This window comes from Nothobranchius furzeri, chromosome 18, assembly GCF_043380555.1.
Source record: "Nothobranchius furzeri strain GRZ-AD chromosome 18, NfurGRZ-RIMD1, whole genome shotgun sequence".
Lineage (NCBI taxonomy): Eukaryota > Metazoa > Chordata > Actinopteri > Cyprinodontiformes > Nothobranchiidae > Nothobranchius > Nothobranchius furzeri.
In genome coordinates this window covers 13,593,330-13,610,975 of record NC_091758.1, presented here as the reverse complement: position 1 = coordinate 13,610,975, position 17,646 = coordinate 13,593,330, and the positions used below count along the sequence as shown (strand labels likewise).

Genomic DNA, 17,646 nt, shown 5'->3' with positions numbered 1-17,646 from the left:
TTTTTCTTTTACCAGTGGCATCTCCTGGGTTGAGTTTATGTTGATCCCTTGACCTCTGTGTGTCTGAAGCTGTAGCTTAGAGCCACACAGCTCTATTTGATGACTTCCTCTCTTCTTCATGGAGTGACAGCCTAATATACACGTTTAGTTTTTGCTTTACCGTGTAAAGTGTGTGCAGGCTGCTGGGGTGGTGACTCAGCCCTGCAGCACATATGAGTAGACATATGTGGTTGATTCTCAGGTTAGCTCACATAATCACTAATGCTGCACATAAGTGATGACAACACATCCTAACTGTTAAACAGTTAATGCATTTCAAAGTTCAAATATCTGACCTTACATCAGATATATTCTTTGAATATTTGCATATTATTTCAAGGTAGGCTGATATAAAAAGTCACCCGTATTAACACATTGTGACACGGATGGGACCAATATTATGTGTTTTGTAAACAAATATTTTCCTGCTTCTGTCACCAAAACATGACTGACTTGTGTTTGTAGATCCAAGTAACACACCTGTAGCAGACCCATGAGAGGAATGGTTTCCTCCTGCAGCTCTGCTGTATCCTGCTGCAGATCAGATGTTTGCTCAGTCACACCCACCTTCCTTCCACTCCCTTCAGTAAACCAAAGCCACTTCCTTCAGACCTGTTTCGCTCTGTTCGTGTCGACTGTCCAGAGTCCACGAACCAGCTCCTATCTCAGGTGACCAGCCTAAAGGTGAGTAATGCTCTTCCACTCGTATCAATCCCAAACAGTATTTTCTCTGTTATTGTTAGATTCGGTCCAGTCAAGAAGAAAACCACACAACACATGATATGAAGTCGCAGCAGGAAACATCTGCACTGAGAGCAGCATCAGATAGTTTATTCTACAGGTATCAGACTTTACTGTGTATAAATTACACAAAGGTGCCAGCAAAACTAGCAAATACAACACAGACTAATTCCTGGGACATTATTCTTGTTCCAGTGTTGCTCTAATAGGGTATGTGTGGACACTAAAATAAGATGAAAAGTATTAAATTAAATTAAAGCTTCAATCAACCATAAAACAGCATTGAGTTTGGTTTTGAAAAGTTCTGATCTGTCCCTGTTTTCCTGTCTGGTCCTGGTCCTGATCCTGGTCCTGGTCCTGGTCTGCAGTGTCTCATCCACATTCCAGCCATCTCTGCTGCTCTGCTCAGACATGTCCCTCTATAGTTTTGGTATTGAGCCTCTCTCCTGCCACGCCTGGAACAAAGACAGGACTCGTACGTAAAAACAGCACAAGTCGTAACCTGAAACACACCTGTGAAAAAACACACTCTCTTCTAGTCTGTTCTGTGCTGCATGTTTCTGTGAGAGGTTGTTAGTGGTGCAGCCTGCTCATGCTGCCTTCCTCTTCTAATTGTTTTAATGCGTCTGGAGAACCACAGAAATCTGATTATCAATACAGGAAACGGATCAAAAGAGCTTTGATGCAACCATATCTCCGTCCCAGTTGTTTACAGTAACTCTACCGCAGTAATGTGGTGCATTCAGACAGTCGTCTGTGCGTTAGCAGACACCGTGTGCGGGACTGACGCGGGGTCAAAGTCTCTGTGTTTTGTGGAACTAGTGCTTTATGCTTAGAATTTGTCATTCCTCGGTCCTGGTGGTGGCTGTGGAGATGTCGCTCAAGAAAAGATTTCTTCAAATTCTGCTCCTCAGCTTCTTCAGAATAAAGTTTTAACTCTCATAGCTTCCCAAAGATCAGTTATCAAAATTGTTTTCCGACTTCATCAGATCAGCACATCCACCCGGTACTCCCTGAGTACCGCCCACAGGGTGCTCCATGGTCATAAGCCTTCTCCAGATCCACAAACACACGTGGACTCGTCGCTGGGTAAACTCCCACAGCCCCTCCAGCACTTATCAGTGCAGTGAGTTCAGTTAGTTAAGTTCCCTAAATAAGGAACCCAGCAGGTCCCATCGAGTCACTGACTAGTGTCAGAGTCTTTACAGCAATCCTCATACTAAGCAAGCATATAGCGACAGTGGAGAGGAAAACTCCCTTTTAACAGGAAGAAACCTCCAGAGGATCCTGGCTCAGTATAAGCAGCCATCCACCATGACTCACTGGGGATGGAGAACACACACACGCACGCACGCACGCACTCACACACACACACACGCACGCACTCACACACACACGCGCACACACACACACACACACACACACACACACACACACACACACACACACACACACACACACACACACACACACACACACGCACGCGACATTCCTCTCCAGTGAGATATTTCTTCAGCTGGTTTGGATTCCAAACACCTGCATTCGAACCCGCTGCACGGTTGAAACTACGGCTACCACCATCGTGTTTCCACGTTTCCATCTCCTAAAAAGGCCCAAATATTTTCCTGTCATCCAGTTTTTAAGGACAATCATTGGTTTTGAACACTTATTAGTTTTGGTGTGAATCACACCACAATTCTAAAGCTCACGAACATGAAAATATAGAACGCTCAAACATGTCAGAACTCTCAACATTCATAAAAATGTTTTGATACAGTTTGCACATAAGAACAAACATATTGTAACTTCAAAAAGACTAAAAACAATTTTATATTGTCAACACAGATGATCATTCTCCAGCTGAAGGGCTAACTGGAAATATTCAATCATGCCCTTTGACGTCTCAGTAATGAGCACAGAGGGATCAGCATGCTCTCTGCTGTAGATACGTTCAGGACACACAAACTGCAGTAATTATATTTCTTTTACGTGTCTGTGCAGCTGGATCACTACTGCGGTGATGTTCAGCTTCACTGATGGGAGGTAATGATGTATCTCTCGTAGAAATTGCTGTGAGTCCTAACAACAATGTCGTGAACATCTATGAGAAGAAAGGCAAGGACTGGATGAAGATCCATGAGCTGACGGAGCACAGTGGGCGTATCACAGGTGGGGTACCTACAGGTGGAAGGTGTGTCTTCCAAACACGGAAAGATTCTAAAGAAACATTTCTGCTTGTTGTTGACCCTCTGAGGCAGGCGTTGCAGGTTAGCAACGTTAAACCTACCTACCTGGTTACTCCACATACGTGTCTCATGAGCATGTTTTAACTCAGAAGTTCCCTGAAGGACTTAGTTGTTCGTCCTTTTATCAACACTTATTTTGAGCCTGAGGGGGTTAACCAACACTGGCTTTATTTAGTGACAGACACAGCTGCTCATTGGCTGCTCTTCCACTGTCCACAGGGGTTGACTGGGCACCAGAGTCCAACCGTATTGTGACGTGTGCCTCGGATCGGAATGCCTACGTGTGGAGCCTGAAAGATGGCGTGTGGAAGCCCACCCTGGTCTTGGTGCGTATCAACCGTGCAGCGACCTGTGTGAAATGGTCTCCTCTGGAAAACAAGTTTGCCCTGGGCAGTGGAGCTCGACTCATCTCTGTCTGCTACTTTGAAAAGGAGAATGACTGGTGAGCCAGACTGACGTCCCTCTCTCAACAATGACATTTACTTAGTAGACCAGATCTTTGTCTTAGCATTAATCTATGAGGTGCCAAGTCTAAATTATGCTGGTACAAATTATTTCCCAGACGTTTTTTTATGTTTAGCTAATTTTTCCTACATTTAGCAATTATTTTCACATTTAAAATAATATTTAAATGTCACATAATTTTGGCTAAGCTAAATCTTAAATCTAAAGCTAAATGTTGAATCTAAATCTAAATCTAAATGCTAAATCTAGACCTAAATATAAATACTACACGTAAATGTTAAATCTAAAACTAAAAGTTAAATCTAAATGTAAATGTAAAAGTTATATGTAAGAGTTAAATGTTTACCTAAATGTTAAATCTAAATTTGAATCTAAATGTTAAATCTGTGAGCTAAATCTTTCTGTTTTATGCAAATTAGCCATGTGTGGCTGCACCCACAACAAAGCTTGACCAATTGTGCTCACTTGCACTTCACTTGCTGTTGAGCTAGAAACAGTGATTGAACAGTGTGATTGGTCCACAATGATGGGGCCAATCACAGTGATTTATCAGCTTTCTGGACCAATCACAGCACTTTATCCATTTTGTGGGCCAATCAGGGCCCTCTATTTGTCTGGTGCACGGGATGAAGCAACAGAGTGCTTCACCTGCGTGTGGATCCGCATCTCCGTTTCACTCACCAGCACGTCTGACAGAATGAGCCAACCCAACAAAGGATCCAGCGGGGAGATTCTCCCCTGGGAGTGCTTGCTCCAATTCCTGACCTCCAACCACCGGCTTCTCCTCCTCCGGTGTCGCCTCGCCGCAGACGTCGCCGCCGAACTTCAGCCTCGGCGGTCCTCTCCACCCTCCCGGAGCCGGATGGAGACTTGGACGGGGAGGCGCAGATGGACCGCTCCTGCTATGTGGGCACCAGACTGGCTGTGTGCTCCCCCGGAGTTGGCCCATGGTGTTGGGAAGGATGCCGGGCTCCGCCGTCACCCCTTGTCCCAGGACGGAGCCGCGAGCTCGCCGCTGCCCCGGCTCGGTGCGCCAGCTTGGACCCGCCCCCAGTCAGACCAGCAGTCCCATCTCCGGTCCAATCAGCGCCTCCATCATCAGTAGGCGGAGGAACCACGCCTACAGCCCAGCTGACAGAGCTCGCCGGTTTCCAGGCGGAGCTTGGTCGGATCCGTCAGCTCATCAGCCTCCAGGAGTCCAAGCTGGACACCCTATCCTCCCAGAATCACCAGGAGAAGGTGTCGGTCCAGTCAGCAGCTCCCTCGTCTCCAGGCCAAAGGATCGAGCCCGCAGTCCACCCAGCAGAGCTTGCCGGTCTCCAAGCTGAGCTGGCCCAACTCCATCAGAGCCTCAGTCTCCAGGAGCTCCAGCTGGACACTCTATCCTCCCTGCTCTCCCAGTTTCCGGCGCCACCAGTTCAGTCCGCCCCAGTCCCAGCGGTGACCCTAGAGGCTCTTCCCGGCCGGCCAGTCCAGAAGTCAGCAGCCCCTCCTGCAGCGGCTCCGCCTCCACTCCAGACGTCGACGATTCCGGTCCAGAACTTGACGGTTCCGGTCCAGAAGTTGACGGTTCCAGTCCAGAAGTCAGCGGTTCCGGCCCAGAAGCCGACGGTCCAGAAGCCGACGGTCCAGAAGCCGACACCCCCGGACCAGAAGTCAACGCCCCCGGACCAGAAGTCGACGGTCCAGAAGACGATGGTCCAGAAGCAGATGGTCCAGAGGTCGACGCTCCTTCGTGTCCAGAGGTCGACGCACCTTCGTATCCAGAGGTTGACGTTCTTTCGTGTCCAGAGGTTGACGCTCCTTTGTGTCCAGAGTTCGACACTCCTTCGTGTCCAGAGGTCGACGTCCCCTCCAGTCCAGAGGACGATGTCCCCTCCAGTTCAGAGGTCGACGTCCCCTCCAGTTCAGAGGTCCACCTTCCCTCCAGTTCAGAGGTCCACCTTCCCTCCAGTCCAGGGGTCGACGCCATCTCCAGTCCCGTGGTCGACGCCGTCTCCAGTCCTGTGGTCGACGCCAACTCCAGTCCCGTGGTCGACGCCGTCTCCAGTCCCGTGGTTGACGCCGTCTCCAGTCCAGTGGTCGACACCGTCTCCAGTCCCATGGTCAATGCCGTCTGCAGTCCAGTGGTTGCTGCCGACGCCTCCAGCTCAGTGGTCGACACCGCCGCCTCCAGCCCAGAGGCCGACGACGCTGCCTCCAGCCCAGGGCCGACGATGCCGCCTCCGGTCCAGGGGCCGACGACGCCGCCTCCAGCCCAGGGGCCGACGCCGCCGCCTCCAGCCCAGGGGCCGCCGCCACCGCCTCCAGCCCAGGGGCCGACGCCGCCGCTTCCAGCCCTGAGGTTGTCGCCGCTGCCTCCAGCCCTGAGGTCGTCGCCGCCTCCTCTAGTCCAGAAGTCAACGACGTGTCCTCCGGCGTCTCCACCTCAGGTCACCGACAGTCCTGCCCTCACCAGGCGTGGGCCCCCAAGAGCCCGCAGTTGCCTCCTCCTCTGCCACAGACGCAGGCCCCCAAGAGCCTGTCGTCGTCGCCGCCTCCTCTGCCACAAACGCAGGCCTCCAAGAGGCCGTCGTCACCTCCTCCTATGCCACAAACGCAGGCCCCCAAGAGCCCGTCGTCGCCTCCTTCTCTGCCACAGACGCAGGCCCCCAAGAGCCCGTCGTCGCCGCCTCGTCTGCCACAAATGCAGGCCCCCAAGAGCCCGTCGTCGCCGCCTCCTCTGCCCCAGGCGCAGGCCCCCAGGAGCCCGTTGTCGCCTCTTCTGCCCCAGGCGCAGGCCCCCGGACTCTACTGGTCCCTGCCTCCTCTCCATCGGTCCCTCTGTCCCTCTCGGCCCTCCCTCCGGTTCCCCCTCCTCCCGCCCTGCTCTGTGTTCCTGTGGGCGTCTGGAATCCGCCCTTTGAGGTGTGTGTGTGTGTGGTGGTGGTGGTGGGGGGGGGGGGGGGTACTCTCACACCCTGTCCTGTCTCCCCATTCTGTTCAGTCCTGTGTCCATGTTAATTGCTCCCACCTGCCTCTCGTCTCCCAATCACCCAAGGTCCCAGTTCCTCCTGTATTTAAACCCTGTTAGTCCATTTTGTCTGGTTGGCTCTTTGTTTCATTGTCCTGCGTGTTCCTGATTAAAATCCCTGTTTTAATGTTCCTGTCTGCCTGCCTGCCTCCTTCTTCACCCGCGTGTGGATCCTCACCTCCGTTTCACTCACTAGCACGCCTGACACCTTTATTAGAATCAGGAGCAGAGAGATGTATTTAAGTTCTTTTTTTTAGAAAAAAGGATGCATGTTCACCTTCTTCAATTGCGGACTGCCTCATTTACCGACATCCGTTGCGGTGAGCACGTCACAATGTTCATTGTCCAGTAGCATGCGGCGATCGTTTGAAAGAGAAGGGTAGAACAACGCCCCACAACCGAAAGCCGTCAAAAATAATTTATTTAGTCAGGCTTGCCGGGCTAGGTCACCTCACTCTCCAAAGTCAATGCAGAGTGAGCAACTATGCCCGTTTCTCAGTAGCCTATGTTTAAAAAAACTGGCATACTGTTGAAAACAAATCACGTGACTAGTGACTTTCTAGACCACCTGATAGGATTTTATATGTTAATTTATTTTTATTTATTATATTTACAATTTAATTATCATGCCACACAATGCGTCTGATTTTGTGAGAAAGCTTGATAAAATGTGTTTTTTAGTTGGGTAACACCTTCCTCAGTAGAAATGAATGCACTGGGGGTGAATGGAGACCTAGCTAAAATGGCGGCCGGCCACTTCGGCAGTCCACTTGGGCGTCTATGTATATATGTCTGTGGTTGTAGCAATATAGTTAGCCCTGATGGAATTTGTTTCCCCTGCGTTGGGAGTGTGCGCTGGCCAGAAACAGCAATACAGCGTAATCTCTGCCTCGTTTACTTTTACGATAAAATGAAAGATGAGTAATTCAGTTTGTGGGTGACAGGCTGTATTTTTATTATTCTAACCTGATGTTTGATCAAGCTGAACGCTTCCCTGATGAGAGGATCATCGCATCTGTGTATATGTCATCCTACAAAGACAGCTTCATTTATACAGCACATTTCATACACCGAGGCAACTCAATGTGCTTTACAGTACCAAATACAGCTGCAAACAGCTGTCTACTATTCTAGCATGACCTCTAGCTTATGGAAAAAAATTAAAAGCTCTCTTTTTCCAAATTAATGAGATGACTTTTACAAATAAAATTATGTAAAAAATAAAAATGGCTGTTTTCTGAACTAACTAGATAACTTAAAAAAAAAATCCCTCTGCAGTGCTAATGATGCTCTGTGGCATTACTGACTGGCAACTGGCTGTAAAAGTTATCTCACAGACCTTTTTATTTTGGGGGCTGAATGTGCTTAAATAAGGGACAGGTGCAGCCAGCGTCCAGCAAAAGTAAGTTACAAGTAAGCTCAATTGGCCAAGCGTTCTTGTGGGCTCGGCCACACACGAATAATTTGCATATAACAGAAATATTTAGCTCAAACATTTAGATTTAATATTTAGGTTTAGATTTAAAATTTACATTAAGATTTAGATTGAACATTTAGATTTTAATTTGGAGTTAACAGTTAGATATACATTTAACAATTAGATTTAGATTCAACATTTAGATTTAAACATTTACCTTTATATTTATATTTAACATTTAAATTTATATTTAACATTTACGTTTAGCATTTATATTTAGGTTTATATTTAACATTTAGTTTTTTATTTAGATTTAACATTTAGATTTTAATTTAGATTTAACATTTAGATTTCGATTTAACATTTACATTTATATTTATGTTTATATTTTTATTTAGATTTAACATTTAGATTTAGATTTAACGTTTACGTTTAACATTTAAATTTAGGTTTATATTTAACATTTAGTTTTTCATTTAGATTTAACGGTTGGGTATACATTGAACTTTTACATTTAGATTACATTTAACATTTGGATTTAACTGACATGGTCTGGGGAAGGAGTTTAACCCAGGACATGCAGAATCAACACACTCACAGGTAATAATGATCAAAATAAGGAATTTATTAATAAACGGGAACAAAAGTGCACTGGAGCTTCCAGTGGATGGAGTAAAGTCCGTACTCAGCGTTGGGCAAAGGAGATGAGTAGGAATAGGGAGGGGCAGGTCGAGAGTTGGGTGAGTCGAGGTGCTCTTCCACGTAGCAGTCCAATAACGTAAGAAATCTTACTTGAATATGTGGGAAAGGCTCCAGGTGAGCATTCAAACGCAAGCCGCCACTGGAGCAGGAAGCTGTGGCACTCCTCAAACTCACCGCTGAATGTCTGTGAAGGAGGAGAAACGGCTGGACGAAAATGGGTGAACTCCGTGGGAACAGTAACTCCCGGTCTGGAGGCAACAGGAGCGGCCGCTTGAGGTTCCAACCTTGAAGTCTGTGGCTGCGGCTGCGTAACCCGGTGATGGATCTGCCGGACCAGGGCCTCCAACTGTTGGTAATGATTGTGGGCTGCATTGAGCTGATCCATAAGCAGTGGTAATGTATGCTCCTGTTGGGACATCCTCTGAAGAAGATCTGAGAGGGTTGAGTCTGTTGGGTTAGCGGGTTGGCGGGATGATTCTGACATGGTCTGGGGAAGGAGTTTAACCCAGGACATGCAGAATCAACACACTCACATGTAATAATGATCAAAATAAGGAATTTATTAATAAACGGGAACAAAAAGCGCACTGGAGCTTCCAGTGGATGGAATAAAGTCCGTACTCAGGGTTGGGCAAAGGAGATGAGGAGGAATAGGGAGGGGCAGGTCGAGAGTTGGGTGAGTCGAGGTGTTTATATCCAGGAGAGGGAGCGTGTGGGAAATAGAGAAGTGGAGCAACTGGAGAGATGGAGAACACTGGGGAGCTGTGTCCAGAAGGTTATGTAGAGGCGGTGAGTATCCTGACGAGTTTAGAGAATCCAAAGAGTTCCTTCAACAGAGATTCTCCAAAATTCCTGAAGCAGGTGTGAGCATAAAAACACAAAGCATATAAATCCAGAAAAATCACCAGAGGCTCAAGAAAACAAAGCACCATGAGGCTGGAATCTACCGGGTAGTAGTAATCATCCCGCGTCGAGGTTCTTCTACTTCTTCTTCTTCTTGTTTAATGGCGGGTGGCAACCAACTTTCAGGTGCATTTCCGCCATCTACTGAATAGAAGTGTGAGTCCAAGTAGGGAGTATCCTACTTAAAAAAAAACCTAAATTCTAACAAGTAATCCACTGTCCCTTAAAAAGTCTATGCCTAACTTATACACTAGTGATGTTACCTGTGACACGCAGGATTCGAAGCTTGTATCACCAAAACGAACCACCGCAGAGCAAAGCACTGTGTCGGAGCTTGATTTGTTTACTGAAAGTCACGTGACCAATGAGCAACGATGCTTCATTCACCCTTCCACCCACGTGACCGCTTCACACGTTGTTTCAAACATTTAAAGCAACGCAAACCGAGAGGCGCAAGAATATGGCAAGCAAAATGAGCATTTATTCTGATATCAGGATGTCAGCCAGAATTGTCATTAACATGTAAGCCATTTCTGTCCACTAGTTAACTAGTTAGCCATGTTTGTGTCAACTAGTTAAATAGTGACAGCCTAAATGTCAACTAGTTAACTAGTAAGGCCTAAATTCTCTCTAGTTAACTAGTTAAAATGTTTCATATCTTACTAGTTAACTAGTATTGCTCAGTGTGTTCACTAGTTAACTAGTGTGCATTTATGTCTACCACAAGTTAACTAGTGTGCACATTTTGACCCTCACTAGTTAACTAGTGAGACAACTACCTTCAAGTAGCTGACTGGTATGCATTTCTGCTTTTACTAGTTAACTAGTGAGCAGTTTTTGTGCCAACTAGTTAACTACTGAAGCCTAAATGTGTTCACTAGTTAACTAGTGCTCATTTCGGCTGTCACTAGTTAACTAGTGGGCACATTTTCACCCTCGATATTTAACTAGTTGACACAAACATGGCTAACTAGTTAACTAGTGGACAGAAGGCTTACATGTTCATGACAATTCTGGCTGATGTCCTGATATCAGAATAAATGCTCATCATTTGGCCTGCCATACTGGTTTGTATGACCTGAGATTGACGGTTCAGGATTCAGTATTCAGTGATAAAACACCGAGTCGCAAAAATGGACCCTGTAGCAAAAAGAGGGCGTTCTGAGATGTGTGAATGTTTCATTTTAATCTCTCCAAATAAGATTTGAAAATGTATTTGGTCTAGTCTAGTAAATTACCTTTATAGTCGTAATACTTGGTGCATATTGTAGGGCTATATCTTTTAGACCGCCTGTCATTTTCCTTTAATTAAATTAAAATCTAGTTTGGTATGATTTTTCTTCTTTTATTGGTAATTAATATAATAGTTGATGAGCTTTTCAGTTTGGTTGTACGTGTAATGGAATTTAGTATGTCCTATCCTTATGTGAATTTTCTAATCTTCATTTTGTTACTCTATTTCTAAAAAAGATACATAAATTGAGCTAATTATTCCTGCCTAATAATCCAATAGAAATGTGAAAAGTAAAATATTATGTAGAGAATGTTATTATGTGTAAATTAGATATATTTCATCACGTAGCCCATAAAAATAAACATTGTTTCATTTCAAGTATTCACACCAAGAAAAGCAATTTTAGTATATTTAATGTAATGTTCAAATTCAAGATACTATTATATGATCCTGAGGAAGCTTTTTAATGCTTTATTTGTCCATAAAGTTCAATAAACCATTCATTTTCAGTAGAATTGGCTGACAATACAATGAAACACAAACATTAACCAGCAGATGTCCTCCCAGAGTTTTGAAGCATTGAACCTTGAACCTTTTTTCAATACAATTGGATTGTAAAGCTTTGTTGGTTCAAAAGGCTTCACGTCATCATCACTATTATACACCACTAGTCCCCCATTTAACAGAATACCCAATTCAAATTCCTTATATCCTTTAACTTCCAATTTTTAACCAACAGTTTCCTATTACCCACATATTTTCTACAAGCACATAATACATGTTCTACTGTTTCCCTATCAAGTCCACAGTCACACAGTGGCGGTTCTACATGGAATTACTCCCCGGGCGAGGAACCCTTTGTGCGCCCCCCCCACCCCCACCCCCACCCACCGCCACACCACCCCACCTGCACGAACACACGCATGTTTTCTACAAACAGGCATGTTTTATTAGAACGACTATTGAACATTCATTTTTCTAAGTTGCACATATTTACATTAATTACTATGAAGTTGTCAGAATGTAAAGCAATATACATTATATACTGTATCACAATATATAGAATCAAATATACAAAAACAAACAATAACTAAATATTAAGAATATATGAACATAATATATAATAAATATTCTAAATAGCAAAAATATTTCACACATAACAAACTAAAGATAATCACTACAGCATTGCACTTAGAACAGAAAACACAAACTAAAATTAAAACCTAACCTTGATGCAACGTCATCAATAATGTCATCATATGAAATCTGCTCCCCTACTGAGTGATTGATACTAATCGGAGCCAGGTTAGTGAGCCGCCCCTGAAACATAGGTGACCTCAGGTATGACTTGATCAAGTTTTGAAAAGCTCCTCTCAGCTTGAGCCACAGTGACTGGCAGAGCAGTCCAAATGTTGGGGTAGATCTCCAATAGATCTTTATCATGATCTATAATATTTTAGAATGGCCTCTGAAATTGTAATTTAAACTAACATAAAAAACTGTAGACTACCAAAAATGCCAATTTTTACAGAACAAATCATGTAAAAATAATCAGTGCAGGCATCTGCAATAAATAAACAGGATAGTTAGTGGTGACTGGGGAGTTTTCTTCTGCTTGTAGAGTTGTTTTATTTATTATTATGTGAACATGATCAACATGTGTTGTTGTTCAGGCAGGCCACAGGCTGCAGCGAGCATTTAACAAATCCTAGTTTGAATCAGTAAAAAACGATTCAATGAATTTTTTCGAACCATTTGAATATCCGTTTCAATATTTCAGCCCAATTAGCTCTGTTAGCAATTAGTTGACCGAATTTAACCGTTAAAATCCCAGTTACCTGGTTCAAAAAATTGAAAACATGCATCATCTCCTCTTTTCTTCCTGAATCGGGCACCTGGTGGTTTTAGCCTTTTTATGTTCATCTCTTCTGTTTGGCTCTTGACTCAATAAGTTTCCTTTAGTCAGGACTAAACAATTTGACCTCGATCGTTTTGTTTTTCCTTTTTTTATTTGGTCATTTCACACAATTCAGAAACACCTGAAAGAACGATAGGCCTGTGTTTATGATATTATGAATCAAATGTGCGTTAAATGGAAGAACATCAAGATGTGATTGACTTTAGCCATGTTAATACAGTTGATTCAGCCCCTAACCGCGCATTTCATTTGGAAAGACGCAGAGGTGAATTCCCCCGCCACACCCCTCCCCTTCCTCTTCTTACACACACACGGAGCACGTGAACGTTCTCGGTCAGCAGGAGCGCCTGCAGCTGCAGGGGGCGCCAACTCGCTGTTTCCAATCCAGACACTGTCATATAACCGATAAGAGAAAACCTCGGTGCGGCGCAGATTTCTTTTTTTCATTTTTTTTTACTTAGCGCCTGTGCGCCCCTTTTGTGTCATGAAAAAATGCCGCCCCGGGCAACTGCCCTGTCTGCCCGTGCCTAAAACCGCTACTGCAGTCACACATCCCAGCATTATGCCGTCCAAGAATAAAAAGTGTACTGTTCAAAGCTGTATGTCACAGTCTCATCCTTGTTATCACTGCTTGATTTCTGTCACTCATTTGAATGATTTCCATTCTTCCATCCTTTCCCTTTAATTTGTATAAATGTCTTCCTTTCACTTCCCGTATCCATTGTTCTTGCCATTCATCCAGAATCTGCTGTCTAATAACTGATTTCACCTCTGCAACACTGTATGGAACCTCCATCACAGTATCCAGTTTTGTTCTGCGTCGAGGTGTGTTCTCCAGCTCTTAAAGAAACCAGTGCCATTGATTGCTAACCAGAAGCAGCTGGGCGCCTCCCTCTCCTGAAAAACAACTCAAAGATGGAATGTGCGACGGGAGAACTCACCCCGACGACATTAGCCTTTACATTAGATTTAACATTTAGGTTTAGCATTTATATTTAAAATTTACATTTATATTCAACATTTACACTTAGCATTTACTTTTAGGTTTAGATTTAGCATTTATATTTATATTTAAATTTTTGATTTAACATTCTGATTTATATTTAACGTTTAAGTTTAGATTTATTTATATTAGCTGAAATTATGACATTTAAATACATTTTAAATGTGACAAAAGTTGCTAAATGCTGGAAAAATTTACTAAATGTCAAAAAATGTCTGCTTAATAATGTGCACCAGTCATTTACAATTGGCACCCCATATTAAACACCATGGGATGGTAACGGGTGACAGGTAACGTGGAAATGGGTGGAATGATCTAAAAATCTAAAAGTCTCACAGCAGCAGTTAATAAATTTGTGATTTATCTAATCTACACAGATCTATGTCAGATTAAGTGCAAGGTTTCATTCTTCTCAGGTGGCTGAGCAAGCACATCAAGAAGCCAATGTGCTCCACAGTCCTGAGTCTGGACTGGCATCCTAACAACATCCTCTTAGCCGCTGGGTCAGCAGATCTTCACTGCAGGTGATTTAACCAAAACTCTTAAATCTGCCTTCCCTGAAATGTTAGTTATTTGTGACAAATAGAAAGTTTAAATGTTGAAGGCTGCCCAACAATCATCAGCTTTCTTCTGTGGAGTCAGAAGGTAATTTGAGACTTGTTTTAAATTAGTTAAATGATAAAATCCAACAGGAAATGTAAGAAGAAATGAGATAAACAAAACTAACTGCCATTGGCTTATTTGGGTCTCCATGGAAACCATTTAAATGTGATGATTGGACAGCAGAACTTCATTCTGAAGCCCAAACTAGCTCCACAAGACAGAGTTGTTTTGGTGGAGTTGGCCAACAATTTCAAAAGTTTGATCCCTGTTTGTGAAACTGGCTTCAGGGCTGAGCCTGAGGACAACTCTGGGTCGGGAGGATTTCAGAGGTGAAGTGGTCCTGACTTACCATTCCCAATAAGGCCTCACGTTTCTTTAAGTAGATTTTCCAAAGCTGTGGGCAGTGAATGTAATGAGTCATTCCCATCTGTACCTGGCCGAGCCTGCCCAGCTAGCTCCAGTCGGCCCCAGCCTGGCCCGGTTGATTTCACACATCTTTGCTTAAGTATGCAAGGAATGCAGTCAGAGACATTTTCAGCTTCTAGGTAATCAGCATGATAAGCCCATGTGGGCTAATTCTACCCACCAGTCAGAGGCTTGCTCTAATGGAAGGTGTGAATTTGATAAGCCGGCTTATCAGTCAGCAGTGGGTGTGTTGGCCCTGGTCAGCCTGAAGCAGACCACCTCAGAAAGAGGGCTGAAAAACAGTCTCATTGTACCCTGAAAACAGGGCAGGGCCGACCAGGTACAGATGGGAATGGCCCATATGGCCCTGTCCCGATCCCTACACAGCATGATTGTAATCATAACTGCTCCGACACACTAGATTCAGTGGTGCTCCCCCCTATCTCGCCACACTCCTGAACAGACACTCCCCATCACACGCTCTGCGCTCCTCTGACCAAGGCCTGCTCGCTGTCCCTCGTTCTAGGTGTCGTACTCGCGGGGATCGGGCTTTCTCAGTCCTAGCACCGTCACTCTGGAACCAGTTTCCACCCTCAGTTAGGCTGTCCCCCTCTCTGCCAGTCTTTAAGAGTCACCTAAAAACACACCTTCTCCGCTTCGCGTTTCCTGAACATGTTTGATTTTGGCCCTCTTTTATGTTGAATTTATTTCACAGTTTTCATTAGTTCACTAAATCCATTGTTTTACACATTTGTCCTGTACCAGAATGTTTCACCTTTTTTGTAATTTGTATTTTGTAATTTGAATTGCTTTTATTTTTGATTTATTCAATATATTTACCTTCAACTGTACCATGTTCAGCGCTTTGGGCTTCCTGACAGGGTTGCGGAAGGCGCTTTATAAATAAAGCTTTGATCGATTGATTGATTGATTGATTGATTGATTGATTGATTGATTGATTGATTGATGAATCACCTGTGCAGCAGCTCATCGGGCTCTGCAGAAGCCTGTTAGTCTGTTGATTGAATCCGGTGTGTTAAACCAGGGTGAAAACCAAAACGTGCTGGATGCCGGCCCTCGAGGCCCGGAGTTGAATAGCCCTGCCCTACGCGCTCGTACCCCTGGATGGAAACATGCAACGGTGTATGTGCGAGAATTGGGACTTGGCCAGTGAAGACTGAATCAAGGGATGTTCTCAACAAATAGTTCAAAGCTATTGAAGGTCCTCAAACATGGACACGTTGTGATCGTTTCTTGGTGTATTCAATTTTAGTTAGATTTTTCTGATGTTCTGCAGACTTTGTAGACCCAGTCGCCATCAGAGCAGACATGCCCGTCGCTCGTTACTCATCGTGGGTTATCCTCAACTATTCTAAAGTCCTAACAGCAGATAACCCACATTAGGAGAAAAACAAGAACAAGAAACAAAACTAAAAACAACAAAGAAATGGTACAATGAAAGATAAGACGAGGACATGGGTGTTAAATAATTACTATTCGTGACAGTCGAGTGAGTCACAGCTCGGACGCTTTCAGACACGTTTCTGTGGTTCTCAGGGTTTTTTCAGCCTACATCAAGGACATTGAGGAGAAACCTGGACCCACGCCCTGGGGGTCCAAGATGCCGTTCGGGGAGGTGATGCTGGAGCTTAAGGACTGTGGTGGGTGGGTACACGGAGTTTCCTTCTCCCCCAGTGGAGACCAGCTGGCCTGGGTGGCCCACAACAGCAGCATCAGTGTGGTGGATGCAGCTCAAGGCAAGGAGTGAGTGCTGCTTTCATCATTCTCCCTCCATCACATTTTAGACAAGATGCAAATGAAAGGGAAACCATGAGGCTAATCAGCTGGTTTACCCCCTCCTTTCCTGCTCAGGGTGACCCAGCTGACCACTGACCACCTGCCACTCCTGAGTGTCCTATTCGTCAGTCCCACTGAGATCGTTGCTGCGGTAATTATGTCCATTTTGTTCGTTTGTCAAGCGTCTTTGAAAGTCCCACGAAGCGCCATATAAGTCTGATGGATTATTATTAATATTAGTATTTAGTGTTTGAACTGAGCCAAAAGCCAAACATCAGACTAGTGTTACTGTAAAGTCTTTGGATTGGGGCAAATCCTGGAGATCATCTCAGACCTCTGACTGAGGAGTTTAGAGTCATCGATCTGTTGCTCCTTCAGGGACACAACTGCTGCCCCTACCAGTTCACATATAAAGGTCCTGGTGCTCTGGAGTTTGTGAAGAAGCTGGACATCCCCAAGCAGACATCTAAGGGCAGCATGTCAGCCATGCAACACTTCCGCAACCTGGACAAGAAGGCCACAGAGGAGGACAGCAACGAGCTCAACACGCTCCACCAGAACAGCATCATGTGAGAAACCCCGCCCTTTAGACTGGAGCTGCAGACATGGAAACTGCCTTCCTCTAGTGGCTGGTGTCAAAACGTCACGAGTAACAGCAACCACATCTGCAGCAATAATAAAAATGTTGTCTTGTGTTTGTGACCGTTGCAGGCAGCTGTGCATCGTGTCGGGGGAGAAAGGCAAAGTGGAGAAGTTCAGCAGCGTGAGTCTGGACGGAGCCGTGGGGATCTGGACTTTTAAGGTTCGTATCTGATGTGCTGTTTTCAGTCTCATCATCAAACTAGGATTAAATTATATCAGCTTACTCTCCTCACCACTGGTGTAATCTAAAACCGGTGAAGCAGGACTAAAGTCGTAACAAGTATGATAAAACGTGTGTGGTAGCGAGGGTTTCAGTGACATTCCTGTTCCTGGACACTGTGAGTCCACATGGTTCATTAATGGCAGCAGCTCATCTGATGCATGTTATTCTAACCCGTTTGTTCTCTGATGTTGCAGCACTGATGTAAGTTCTGGAGGCGCCGGTGGCCCGATCGGCTCTGTTCGTTCTGGATTTCTGTGAACCTGGTTTCATGTGAATAAAGAGCCTTTTGAACTGA

The 17,646-nt window shown here is 44.8% G+C and overlaps 1 protein-coding gene across 1 annotated transcript; it reads left to right on the top strand.

Moving 5' to 3' along the window:
• Positions 1–588: 588 nt before the first annotated feature.
• Positions 589–17,646, top strand: zgc:86896 (actin-related protein 2/3 complex subunit 1A-A). Its single transcript, XM_015969237.3, has 10 exons — positions 589–723; positions 1,149–1,255; positions 2,845–2,949; positions 3,246–3,468; positions 14,098–14,205; positions 16,247–16,453; positions 16,562–16,637; positions 16,865–17,055; positions 17,198–17,288; positions 17,546–17,646. The coding sequence occupies exons 2-10, from the start codon at positions 1,192–1,194 to the stop codon at positions 17,549–17,551; spliced, it is 1,071 nt and encodes a 356-aa protein (XP_015824723.1). The 5' UTR covers positions 589–723; positions 1,149–1,191; the 3' UTR covers positions 17,552–17,646.

Excerpts from the sequence above, each read along its gene's own strand:
- zgc:86896 (XM_015969237.3), top strand. The coding sequence starts at position 1,192 with ATGTCCCTCTATAGTTTTGGTATTGAGCCTCTCTCCTGCCACGCCTGG. Across the intron at positions 2,950-3,245 it reads GCACAGTGGGCGTATCACAG|GGGTTGACTGGGCACCAGAG; the intron begins GTGGGGTACCTA and ends CACTGTCCACAG. Across the intron at positions 16,638-16,864 it reads CCACTGAGATCGTTGCTGCG|GGACACAACTGCTGCCCCTA; the intron begins GTAATTATGTCC and ends TTGCTCCTTCAG.